This window comes from Oryx dammah, unplaced genomic scaffold, assembly GCF_014754425.2.
Source record: "Oryx dammah isolate SB20612 unplaced genomic scaffold, SCBI_Odam_1.1 HiC_scaffold_20, whole genome shotgun sequence".
NCBI classification, from domain to species: Eukaryota; Metazoa; Chordata; class Mammalia; order Artiodactyla; family Bovidae; genus Oryx; species Oryx dammah.
This window is the reverse complement of record NW_024070204.1, coordinates 36,368,781-36,381,904: the sequence shown is the minus strand read 5'-3', so window position 1 is coordinate 36,381,904 and position 13,124 is coordinate 36,368,781. Positions and strand designations below refer to the sequence as shown.

General features: G+C 41.0%; 1 protein-coding gene across 4 annotated transcripts in view; it reads left to right on the top strand.

Annotated features, from left to right (window-relative positions):
- Positions 1-8,018, top strand: part of DAB2 (DAB adaptor protein 2) — a 56,785-nt gene extending 48,767 nt beyond the window's left edge. For 3 of the 4 annotated variants that reach the window (XM_040262470.1, XM_040262471.1, XM_040262468.1), the window contains 4 exons: positions 2,459-3,091; positions 3,856-3,965; positions 4,538-4,608; positions 6,295-8,018. In XM_040262470.1, coding sequence (XP_040118404.1) covers positions 2,459-3,091; positions 3,856-3,965; positions 4,538-4,603 — 809 coding nt within the window. In that variant the 3' untranslated portion in view covers positions 4,604-4,608; positions 6,295-8,018. The remainder of the gene's footprint in view (positions 1-2,458; positions 3,092-3,855; positions 3,966-4,537; positions 4,609-6,294) is intronic. The other variant, XM_040262469.1, reaches the window with a different exon arrangement.
- Positions 8,019-13,124: the final 5,106 nt, after the last annotated feature.

Below are 13,124 nucleotides of genomic sequence, written 5' to 3'. Positions count from 1 at the left end.
TTTTTTTACAAATTGGTGGTTTATGGCAACCATAAGTGAAGCAAGTGTATCAGCACCATTTTTCCAACAGCATTTGCTCAGTTCTTGTCTCTTTGTCACATTTTGGTAATTTCTGCAGTATTCCAAACATTTGATTCTTAAATGGTTATCTGTGATTGATGATCTTTGATGTTACTATTGCCAAGAGATTATGACTTGCCGAAGGCTCAGATGATGGTTAACATTTTTAACAATAAATTATTTTAAACTTAAGGTATGTACTTTGTTTTTTTAGCCATAATACTATTGCATATTTACTAGACTATGGTATAATATAAGCATAACTTTTATATGCACTGGAAAACCTAAAAGCTTGCTTGACTCACATTATGGTCATATTCCCTTTTATGACAGTCTGGAAACAAGCTTGAAATATCTCCAAGGTCTGCCTGTGTGCATATTCTTTGGTGTAAATGAAGTCTAATTTCTGTATACATGTAAATAAGTATTTGAGGGACTTCCCAGGCAGTCTAATGGTTACACCTCTGTGCTCCCAATGCAAGGGCACAGGTTTGATCCCTGCTTGGAGAACTAAGATCCTGCATGCCACACAGTGTGGCCAAGAATAATAAATGAGTATTTTAATTAACATTCCAATAAAAAATAGTTCTGTTCCTTGATGTCAAGGAGACAGAACAGGAGAGTAGGGACTGGAATCAGTGGTATGTGTGAGTTTTGGTCTCTATCACAGACTGACCTTCCCAATTTTAATAATTAATATTCTTCTACCCAATTTCTTCACCTCAAAAGTAAGCATATTAATTTAATAAGATGAGCCACCACTGAAAGCCACTCACTCTTCATGAGTACACCTTGTGTGTTCATGGTCAGATGGAGGGGCTTTGTGATGACAGAGCTGAATCAATTAACACCAATCAATTAAGCACCAATCCTAAGAAAATTCGAGATAGAATATCTTGCTCCATCAGCCCCTGAACACCATTTCAAAATATCTCCCCCTCTGAAAACAAAAACATTCCTAACCCAAGTCTGAAGGCCTTTTCCTTCTTTGGTTAGAAAGTGTTCATTACTAAAGAATTGCTCTGCTCCAAAGCCCAAAGCAAGTAGGTTTTTGAGAGCAGAACATCGTTTGTGAAGCAGTATGAGGCTGAATTTAGGTTTTCTGTTAGTGGTGACAGTTTAACTGGATTATTAATACACTGGGGAAGACACAAAAGAGAAAATGTCCTACGTATTAGAACAAGATGTCAGGAATGAGCTTCTCAAACAGAGGAGGGCGAGCACTGAAGAGACCTAGATTTTAGTGATTTAATTAATTACAGACCAACAATGGCAGGAGTCTGGTGATAGAGCCATTTCCCCACCAAGAGAAGATGCCTGGACAGGTGTAGTTACTCACATTGCAAGTGTTTTTGCTTCTTGTTTGTTTGTTTGGGGGAGGGTTGTTTTGTTTTGTCTTTGTTTTTCCTTCATGTTATCTCCTCTCCCTCTTAACTTCTGGCAGAGTTTAGTGACTGACACATGGCAGGAAGCACTTTTATTTGAAACAGCTCTCCTAGGATAACCAGCTTTTCTTCCATCTTTGTATGTAAAAGTCTAAAACTATCTTGGCATAAACCAAATTTTACTATCCTTTTATATAGCTGTGTCAACCTTGGCAACATTTAAAAGAAAAGAAACTTTGAAATGGTTTCTTCAAGATGTAAGCATATTAAAGCCTAATGTATATGCCTAGTAGCTAGTCTCCATAAGACTCCAAACCTGAGCCATTTGCCAAATGAAAAGAGTACATCAATGACTCGAGTATCCAATGGATTATCTTAATTAACTACTTCATAATAAGCATGGCTTATATATGTCAATGTATTTACTCAACATGTAGATTCATACTACTGACAGGCTCTGTTCTAGCTGTTTGAATTACATCAATGTATGTATGAAAAGGGCTCATTTTCTTTTATGACTTGGTACTTGTGGACTGTATTACCTATCTAATGAGGAAAATTTAAAAACATGTGGTAGAAAAAAATGACTTCAAAGTGCAACAAACATTTGAATATATGCTACAGCTAATTCATCTTTGAAAAGAAAGTGAAAGTGTTGCTCAGTCGAGTCTGATACTTTGCCCACCAGGCTCTTCTGTCCCTGGAATTCTCCAGGCAAAAATACGGGAGTGGGTAGCCATTCCCTTCTCCAGGGCATCTTCCTGACCCAGGGATCGAACCTGGGTCTCCTGAATTGCAGGCAGGTTTGTTACCATCTGAGCCACCAGGGAAGCCCAATTCATCTTTAGAGTGATTTAATCTAATAAGAACCATGTCAGCCTCAAGGCTTAATAAAGGTTGGCATGTAGATGCTCTCTATCAATGCTCTCCAGAGAGCTGACTTTCTGGACCTCAAGAATCCTCTTCCAGCTGGTCTTCTGATATAAGTCCTCTACCCCGCTTCCTTCCTTCAGGTGGTGTGCCAGTTCTCTCTGCTCAGGCAGCGCCATGGAGCCCAACACCTTTAGTCTTCAGTCAGTCCCCTTCAGTGGTCCCGGGTGCTGTGATGGCAGGTCAGCCTTCAGGATTCAGTCAGCCAGTCGTCTTTACCACAAGCCCAAGTGTTCCGGGTTGGAACCAGCCTTCCTCTTTCGCGGTCTCAGTTTCCTCTCCACCCCCTGTAGCTTGGGGCACATCAGCATCCATAACACCCAATACATGGTCAGCAAACAGCCCTCTGGGGAACCCTTTTCAGAGCAATGTGTTTCCAGCTCCTGCTGTGTCCGCCCAGCCCCCTTCTATGCTCTCCTCTCTCCTGGTCACTCCTCCCCAACCACCTCCCAGAACTGGCCCTCCAAAGGATGTCCCCAGCGATGCCTTCATTGCCTTGGACCCTCTTGGGGACAGAGAAGTCAAGGAAGTGAAAGAAATGTTTAAGGACTTCCAACTGCGGCAACCACCTACTGTGCCGGCAAGGAAGGGAGAGCAGAACTCCTCTGGGACCTCCAGTGCCTTCTCCAGTTATTTCAACAGCAAAGTTGGCATTCCTCAGGAGAATGCAGACCATGATGATCTGGACGCTAATCAACTGTTGAGAAAAATCAATGGTAAGCTACCTACTTCTCTGGCAACTGCACCCACAAGGATTTCAGTCGTATGAATCCAGAGAGTCTCTCAGAACCTTCTCCAGACCCCCCATAGCTGTACTCTTGCTTTTTTCATCTATCAGGGGTTATGGAGACAACTTAACCACTTAGCTTATGGAGTTAACAGGGTACCTTGGTTAGCTACTTCTAAGGACTGGCCCAGTGCTGCCCTCTTGTGACAACTCTTAAAAGGGCTGCCGAGAGCTATTGGAATGCAATGGGTTGTGGCACCCGGAGGACTGCAGGTAGGTATGTAGGGCTGTAGGCTCATTTTTTTCATTAATAGATATGCATGGATCATACTACCCATCTAATGAGGGAAGTTAAAAGGCCTGGTAGAAAGAGCGAGCTTTGAAATGCAACCAGTATTTGAATGCTTGCTGTACTTTTATTAGTTAGTTAATCTATCAGGTAATTGAATCTCTAGAAGTCTCTATGTCTGTGTTGGCCTCAGGGCTTAATGAAGTTTTGCCATGTAGGTGTTTTTAAGTGAGGGAATTCTGAATCTCTTCCACTTCAAGTGAATATGCCTGGCTTCCTTTTCCAATAAGGGATGAATTTGCTTGTAATCGTCACTGGGAGTCCTGGTATTTGGTGTGATAATCTTTGTTTGGTCAATGTCAGTTTCAAAAATACGGAACTTAATTTCTAAGATAAGCCTGACTGGAGGACTTGGGCTTGCACTGGAGGAAAGCTTGTTTACTGACTACTTTTTCACCTTCTAGATCTACCAAAGCCAGCTCCCCGACACAGTACCCCGCCAGTTACCAAATCTGCTGACAATGCGTTTGAGAACCCCTTCTCTAAAGATTCTTTCCGCTCATCACCAGCCTCTGTAAGTACCAACTATTAGAAGCTGATATTCCAAAGTACACTCCACATAGAGTTATCACCTCTTGAATGAACCTTGCTTGTATCTCTGACGGTAAAGGACATTTGAATAAGATTTATCACTGAGAACCACTGCAGTGTAAACCTCAACTCAAACTGGGGAAAGATTATTTTTACAAGAACTACTCTCTTGAATTTGAGAAGCAAATATCATATAGAAAAGTCCTTTGTCTCTCACTTAATCTAGCCTGGGAAAGCCCTTTGGAAGAAAACTGAGCCAAAACACTATGCTTAAAAACCTTTCAAACGTTTAATTTCCTAACGCAAAATTACTTAGCTCATAAAAATAATATTTTGCATTTTGGAGGAGCAAACATAATTCTGAATCTTGCTTTTGATGTAAATATTAAATATATATCAATCACAAGCAGGAAAACACAAATCATTGTAGACCCATACAATATCTGATTAGTCTGTGACCTAAGCGATTTTTAAAGGAATCTGAGAAGTCTTAATTATAGGTATTTTCTTATCATTGTAATTATAGTTATTGACTAGCTGGTTTTGTTTCCATAGATGGCTTCTCTTCAACCCACATCATCCGATATATATAGAGATCCATTTGGAAATCCTTTCGCCTAACTTCTGTAAGTAGAAGATCCTGCTAAGCTTAGGCTTCATAAGAAAGGGTGGCACAGAGAATAAGGGTGAAATTTGAATTTTAGAAATGGAAAGAAAAAATTTTTCTGAAATGGAGAAGTAAAAGATATGGAACACTATGCCTAACTAATTCAATAATGACTAAGTTGAGCATTTATGAATAGAGTTCTTACACATATTAAAAAAAATAGTAATATACTCATGGATATAGGTTTCTATCCTGTGTTTTTAACATTTCACTTCGGTATAGAAGTAAAACTCCATATAACACATAACAGCCTTCTAGATTTTTGATCTTCATATTGAAGTGATTGCAAAGTTTCCTAGTAACTACTCAGTTTTCTATAGAAGCTTCAAATTCTGAAGGCCTTCTGAAACCACCAAAGAGGTCAGCCAAACAAATCATGATTACACTTTTGCCATTCAATTCAATATGCATTTCTTTGTGAGGGGGCCTCACAATTGGTCTGAAATCGTCTGGCGGTATTAAATCTCAAAGTGGTGACAGCTTCCAGTAACCCCTTGAAAGGCAAATTCAGATGAGTCCACTGGTGGGTTTTATCCTCAGTCAGTTATTGTGGGTTACCACCTTAGACTTGGAAATGGCAACGCACTCCAGTATTCTTGCCTGGAGAATCTCAGGGACAGAGGAGCCCGGCAGGCTACAGTCCTTGGGATCGCAAGAGTCGGACACGACTTAGCAACTGAACCACCACCAGCACCTTAGATTGAGATCTGGGAGTGAAGATGCGAGTGTGTTTCTTTCTCACCAGTTAGTGGAAGCAACTTTATCTGATCTTAAAAGATTGCAGTTTGTGGAGGAGAAGAGGCTTATCTGCATTTTAGAGGAAGTAAGGGATAGCTGGAAGAGGAGAAAAATAGGAAGAATGAAAAGAACCCAAACCCATTTTTTTTCCCTAGTTTTGCCCCCTGGCCCCCATTCACGTGGGACTACCAAACTCTCGACTCCAACTCTCTCTCAACCCACATAGAACTTAATTATTTTAAATAGATACATATCTTAAGTTTGATACTAACAATAAGATTTGAGTTTATTTGGATTATCTCCCTCACTCCACTTCTATAATTACAGTCATTCTGAAAATGTTTTTCCATAAAATAGGCTACAGAGTGAGATTATTGAAAAGGCAAATTCCTGGGCCCTAGCCCTGAGGAATCCCCCTTGGTGCTGAGGAAAAGCTTTATTTTAGCAAGTATCCAGATGAATCGCAATGTAATAAAATGGTATGATATATTGAATCTTAACAGGGACTCACTCTTGCCTCCTCTCCCGGGGAGGCACCCATGAACCAAGCAAAAGGAATAACATGCACTAAAAGTCTAGGAGGATTGTTTGCACCTAATTGAATTGACTAGAGGTCTCTCTGGAAGCCCTTCCTTCTTTAGGTCATGAAGGAAGGGTAATTCTAGTTAACCTACTAAATGGTAGCTTGGGGAGTGAGTAGAAGAACCACCGTGGGACAAAACGGCGAACATTATTGAGCACTTGAGTTAATCACTTTATTACAGATTCTACATCAGTTGTTTCATCCTCTTGAATCAGTCCTAGGAGATACTATAATTAACATAGATAATAACTTACTGTTTAACACATTAAATATTCGACCCCAGAATTCTAACCATGGGTTTTTTTCTTCTCCATACTTCTCTAGGAACTTGGCATGCTGACTGTCCAGAGAAACAAAGAGGTTGGCCTTGGTAGTCAAGGACAAAGCTAATTGGCAGACAAGTCCTGACCTTTGCCCTTGTTTTAGCTTTGACATATTATCAATTGCCTTATTTCTTGCTGCCTCTCCCACTTGTAGAATACCTTCTACTTTCTGTTTCGCTAAACTGAATCTATGGCTTTAAATAAATTAAGAACCTAAACTCGCTAGCCGAATGTAAGCGAAGTAGTTTTCCTACTTGGACCCTTGTCTATTGTGACCCTGGAACCTTCTGGAACCCATGTGACCCATGTACCCTTTGGTTGGGTGATGCAGCCACCACAACCCCTCAGATTATACTGTTTTGAATAAATTTTGAAATCCCTACTGTTCATAGTGTTTGGGGGTTCTGTTTCAGAGCATTAAACCCAAAGATTGTAGAACAAGACACCTTCTTAAATCTTGCTTCAGACTGTCACTTACAGAGCATTTTTAAAGTAAAATGGAAGCAAGTGCAATTTCTCCTTAGGAGAATCTCCTTGGAATCTGACACACCTACGAATGTTTTTAAGGATACAACTTTTCTTTCTGAAGATACATTTTCTCTCAAGGGTGAGATTGTCCTTTCTCTTATCTCTTGCTAGCTATTGCAAAGGAGGGAACACTCATTTTTCATCTCTTTTACCTCCAATTCTCTTTTCAGTCATTTTTGCTCCTGGGCTTCTCTCTTTCATAAACAATAGAGTTTTATGGGGCAAAAAAATCTAATGATTCACAAGTCTGAAGCCTCTATACTCTACCTTCTCAGTAATCGCTAATCTCAGTAACTAGAGTTGCAAATGCACACAACCTTTATCCTTTCTATGGAATAAGAGGCTATCTTCTTGAGCTGAAGTTCCAGAACAGTTCATGTTGAGAAAAATTGAACTCTACTCAGCAATGAAGGACTGCATTCCTAAGAGAAGCACATCACAAAGTTAAATGTGATTGTGCCAAACATGATAGGTGCTTATCTGGGGTCATGCCAGACCTTTATCAAGTAACTGGAAAGCTTTCTTGATGCCACCGTCTCACAGTCAGAAGATAAATGGGGGCGGGGAGTGGATTCTGTAGAGCAAGTATTTGGTGTTATCATTAAAAATTTAATGTAGGCAGTATTTTTCTCCTCACAATCTTGGAAACTCTTCCAGCTCATTTTCAGTCCTGTCGTTGGCAGAGATCTGAAAGGTTTGTTCTTGCCATAATGAGTTTTGTTTTATTTTGTTTATGTTGGGTTTCTAATGTTATTTCTTGACCCCTAGTGCTCAGGTTCTTGTGGGTGTTAATCAACCACATACAATGTTATCTTTAGGTGGAAGAAGAGGATGACTGCTCAGGATCAAAACAAGATGGTGGCCTCATGAACCTCTGTTGATTAGCCCCAAGTAGTCCAAGCTAAAGTCCTATGGTTTTATGTTGAATGGTAATAGCTGATCATGTATGGCAATGTCTGACTTTCTACTCAGTTATTATCAACAAACTTGAAATAATATTTTATATGTCCAAATACCTAAATGTGCTAAACTGGAGGCAATTATTTCTAGATAGTTTGAATTTTTGAAAGTGGACAAATTTTTTGAAACTGATGACCAGCCACACAATTGTTTTGTACATACTTATTTCCTTGTGCACTTTTCTGTATGCAAAGAAAGCTATAAATTTACTCATTTCAATAAACTGGAATAGCAGAATCTCATGTGTTACTGTCAGTTCATTTGACCTCTGCTTTGGGTTGATGTGATAGGGTCAAGATACAACATATACTAGTGTAAGGTGACCAAATGTTAATTATGACGCATTATGGATTGACACCAAAATGAAAAAGTAGAAATCTGTGAAATAGGACCACAGGTAAATTAATATCTGATGCTTTTCAAGACTCAATTTTCCTCTCTCAGACGTATACATTCTCCTTTCCTGGGAGTTTAGTGGGAGTCCAGTGGATAAGACCTATGCCAGAACAACCTCAATTATGTCTAGTATAAAAATCATTCATTAGTGAACTATTGGTTCATGCCTTTTACCCTTTCCTCCCCTGTTCTTTATTCAGTGATGTTTGACTTTGTCAAAACACAGCTCTGTGGACTGGTTCAAGCTTCTGTAAGCTACTCAGAAGAGCTTCTAAGTTTCTAAGTGAGGTGGGCAAGCTGATGGTCAAATGTCTTTAGCACCAGGACACTCTTAAACACTCTCTCTTGTTTAAAAAAAAATAAGACATTCAAGGCTCTCATTCATTTCAAGACCTAGAGCTACAAAACAGATGACCCCAAAGCAGATACTGCTTGAGTGTAGAAGTCTTGGCGTTAAACTTGACATCTCCAAGTAATCAGATGAACTTGAGAGAATAAGTGTCATTGATTGGCATTTACTGTTCTGGGATATTGATAGTACTGCCTTACCTTTCCTTTTAACTGAAACTTTTGATCTGTTTCTGAGTAGAATATAGAGAAACAGACTCCACATGTAAGCAGCTTCCAGTAAACCACAGATGAGCTGGAAAGGGCTGCTGATAAGAATATGTTGCACAGATTACATGGTGTATCCAAATGCTCTGCAGTGTATCTAACCCACTGAACCTGTGTGATATTTCCATGTGGTTTAAGCAAGCTCTTGCCAGAGGTTAACCTTTGCTCGTGTGTACAAGGGGATAACATTCACTTCAGTGCAGCAGTAACTGCTGTTAACCAAGCAGAGGGAGGTGCCTCCTGAAGTGTCCCTGTGAAGTGGAAACAGACCTCTTTAGAGTCTCTTAGTAGCAGCAGTAGCTTCCTTGGTGCCTCAGTTGGTAAAGAATCCGCCTGCAATGCAAGAGACCCTGGTTCAATTCCTGGGTCAGGAAGATCCCCTGGAAAAGGGGTAATCTACACACTCCAGTGTTTTGGGCTTCCCTGGTGGCTCAGATGGTAAAGAATCCGCCTGCAATGCCGGAGACCTGGATTAAATCCCTGTGTTGGGAAGATGCCCTGGAGGAGGGAATGGCAACCCATTCTAGTATTCTTGTCTGGAGAATCCCCATGGACAGAGGAGCCTGGTGGGCTACAGTACAGGGGGTTGCAAAGAGTCAGACATGATGGAGTGACTAAGCACAGCACAGTAGCCGTGGTGTTTACACCTCTAAGCCGGGAATTCAGCTTTTACGGTAAAACTGTTATCCTTGAGAAAAGGTTTCATCGAAGCATCACATAAATCTAAGCTAAAAGCTGAACTTTAACAGCCAGTGTGCCTTCCAATCTCTCACACATAACCGATACAAAGAGAGAAGGTATTAATTTTCTCAAAATAATCTTGCATTTGTGAAGTACTTTACCATTTACACAATATAACTTTATTCTCTTGCCACTGTAATTCAGCAAGATGGGATCTATTACTGTTCCAGCTCATCTGAGAATGGCATTGTGCTTTAAAATGGCTACAATCTGCTTCAATTCTTTAAGTGAGTGGTTTCCATGGTATATTACCGTAAAACTGTATGTCTTAACTACCTTTACTATAGAAGTTGGTAAAGCTGAAAGCTTGATCTCCCAGCCTCCCTTGTCCCTAGCAGTGGTCATGTGACCATATTCTGGCTATTGAGGTCTTATTCAGCTCTGTAGGGAGATCTTTTCAGTCAGTGGTTTCAAATTCCTCCATCAAAGTATTAACACTGTGTCTCAAGAACCAGAGTGTGATTCTGTGTCTTTCCTGTGCTGACAGCAGGGAGGGGAAAGAATAGAGGGATGTAGCTAACTCAGGCATTTGGTTGACCCTGCAATAAACTGATGAGTGAGGACTCTGACCCGTATTCCTGGAATGGGTTCAATATAAAGTCTCCTAGTGAAAGACAAGAGCTCCCCAACAGTCCTTGGTAAATATTTAAGCTATTGTAACCTTTGGAGGAGATTGCTAAATAATAAAATGCTAGATTATTGCTGGGAAATGTTATGTTTTAACAAACTCCCTTCTGTTAAAAACAACTAAGTCTCATGTTCTAAGTTGTTATGCCAAATGTGGACACACACAGGCTGTGGTGGCAGCAGCCCTCTTAATGGGTCCTAATTACAATAGTGCTGATGAACAAGGCTCAGCCTTGTATCATCTCACTCAGTGAGGGGCTTAGCCCCTCATTCTCTCTTGCTTCTCTGAATGTGCTTAATTACTAGACCTCTGCCATGTGTTGGGGATTCCCTGGTGGCTCAGACGGTAAAGCGTCTGCCTACAATGTGGAGACCCTGGTTCGATCCCTGGGTCGGGAAGATCCCCTGGAGAAGGAAATGGAAACCCACTCCAGTACTCTTGCCTGGAAAATTCCATGGATGGAGGAGCCTGGTGGGCTACAGTCCATGGGGTTGCAAAGAGTTGGACACGACTGAGCAACTTCACTCACTCACCATGTGCTGAAGATCATAAAAGAGCCAGTCTCCAGGGAGACAACTGCTCAGTGGCAAAGAAACTGGGCTTCTATCATGACCAAAGATGATGTGGTTAGACAAGAAAAGAAAAAAAAAAAAAAATCACCTCTGAAGGTCTTCATGACTGAGTTTTCCCTAACATTAGTTGTGGAGTTTTCTGTCAATTCATTTTTATTTGCTTGACTTCAGTTCAGTTAAGTTCAGTGCAGTCACTCAGTCATGCCTGACTCTTTGCAACCCCATGGACTGCAGCATGCAAGGCTTCCCTGTCCATTACCAACTCCCAGAGCCTACTCAAACTCATGTCCGTTGAGTCGGTGATCCCATCCAGCCATCTCATCCTCTGTCCTCCCCTTCTCCTCCCACCTTCAATCTTTCCCAGCATCAGGGTCTTTTCCAGTGAATCAGTTCTTCCCATCAGGTGCCCAAAGTATTGGAGTTTCAGCTTCAACATTAGTCCTTCCAATAAATATTCAGGACTGATTTCCTTTAGGATGGACTGGTTGGATCTCCTTGCTGTCCAAGGGACTCTCAAGAGTCTTCTCCAACACCACAGTTCAAAAGCATCAGTTTTTCTGTGCTCAGCTTTCTTTATAGGCCAACTCTCACATCCATAAATGACTACTGCAAAAACCATAGCTTTGACTAGATGGACCTTTGTTGGCAAAGTAATATCTCTGCTTTTTAATATGCTGTCTAGGTTGGTCATAGCTTTTCTTCCAAGGAGCAACTGTCTTTTGATTTCTTGGCTGCCATCACCATCTGCAGTGATTTTGGAGCCCAGAAAAATAAAGTATCTCACTGTTTCCATTGTTTCCTCATCTATTTGCCATGAAGTGATGGGACCAGATGCTATGAACATAGTTTTCTGAATGTTGAGTTTTAAGCCAATTTTTTCACTCTCCTCTTTCACTTTCATCAAGAGGCTCTTTAGTTCTTCTTCACTTTCTGCCATAAGGGTGGTGTCATCTGCATATCTGAGGTTATTGATATTTCTCCCGGCAATCTTGATTCCAGCTTGTGCTTCATTCAGTCCAGTATTTCTCATGATGTACTCTGCATATATGTTAAATAAGCAAGGTAACAATATACAGCCTTGATGTACTCTTTTTCCTATTTGGAACCAGTCCGTTGTTCCATGTCCAGTTCTAACTGTTGTTTCTTGACCCGCATACAGATTTCTCAGAAGGCAGGTCAGGTGGTCTGATATTCCCATCTCTGGAAGAATTTCCCACAGTTTATGTGATCCACACAGTCAAAGGCTTTGGCATAGTCAATAAAGCAGAAGTAGATGTTTTTCTGGAACTCTCTTGCTTTTTCAATGATCCAGTGGATGTTGGCAATTTAATCTCTGATTCCTCTGCCTTTTCTAAATCCAGCTTGAACATCTGGACGTACACAGTTCATGTACTGTTGAAGCCTGGCTTGGAGAATTTTGAGCGTTACTTTGCTAGCGTGTAAGATGAGTGCAATTGTGCGGTAGTTTGAGCATTCTTTGGCATTGTCTTTCTTTGGGATTGGAATGAAAAGTGACCTTTTCCAGTCCTGTGGCCACTGCTGCATTTTCCAAATTTGCTGGCATATTGAATGCAGCACTTTCACAGTATCATCTGTTAGGATTTGAAATAGCTCAACTGGAATTCCATCACCTCCACTAGCTTTGTTCACAGTGATACTTTCTAAGGCCCACTTGACTTTGCATTCCAGGATGTCTGGCTCTAGATTAGTGATCACACCACCATGGTTATCTGAGTCATTAAGATATTTTTTGTATAATTTTTCTGTGTATTCTTGTGTATGCTTGACTTCAGTCCCTATTATCTTACTTTACCTGTAAGAAAGGAAAGTGATTGCTGTTCCAAAAGTTACAGGGTCAACCAACTGGGCTGAGGCTGGATTTGGGATGTTTCTGGAGTATGTCTGAGGCTGCCTCCACCAGGTACTTACTTATGCTGATGGATCATCACAGAACCTGTTGTTTGAGGGCAGCTAAGAGGGATGTTGGAGCACAGGAGCTAGCAGAGAAGGAGGAGGAAGAGAAGGAAGGGTCAGTGTGACATGTGCCTTCTTGTCTCCCTCACTGGCCAGTGAACCTGGTTCACTGAGTCTTGATGGTGGAAAGAAGAGGGCTAAAAACAGGAGGAACTGCCTCTTTCTGATGAAAGACCTTGGGCAAGGCAGGCAGTTTATGGCCCACATGTCCACTCATAATGAACAGACAACAGTAATGGAAAGGCTCATAGTGGCTAAAATTAGTAAGGGTTATTTTTTTCCTATAAAAGTCTAGATTGATGGCTGCTGATGCTGCCTCAGCAACTCAACAAGACCCTCAAGGACACAGACTCTTAACTTTTCACTCCAACTTTTGTAGCTTTGGCTTTCTGCTCTTCAGTTTGTTTCTTAATGGTC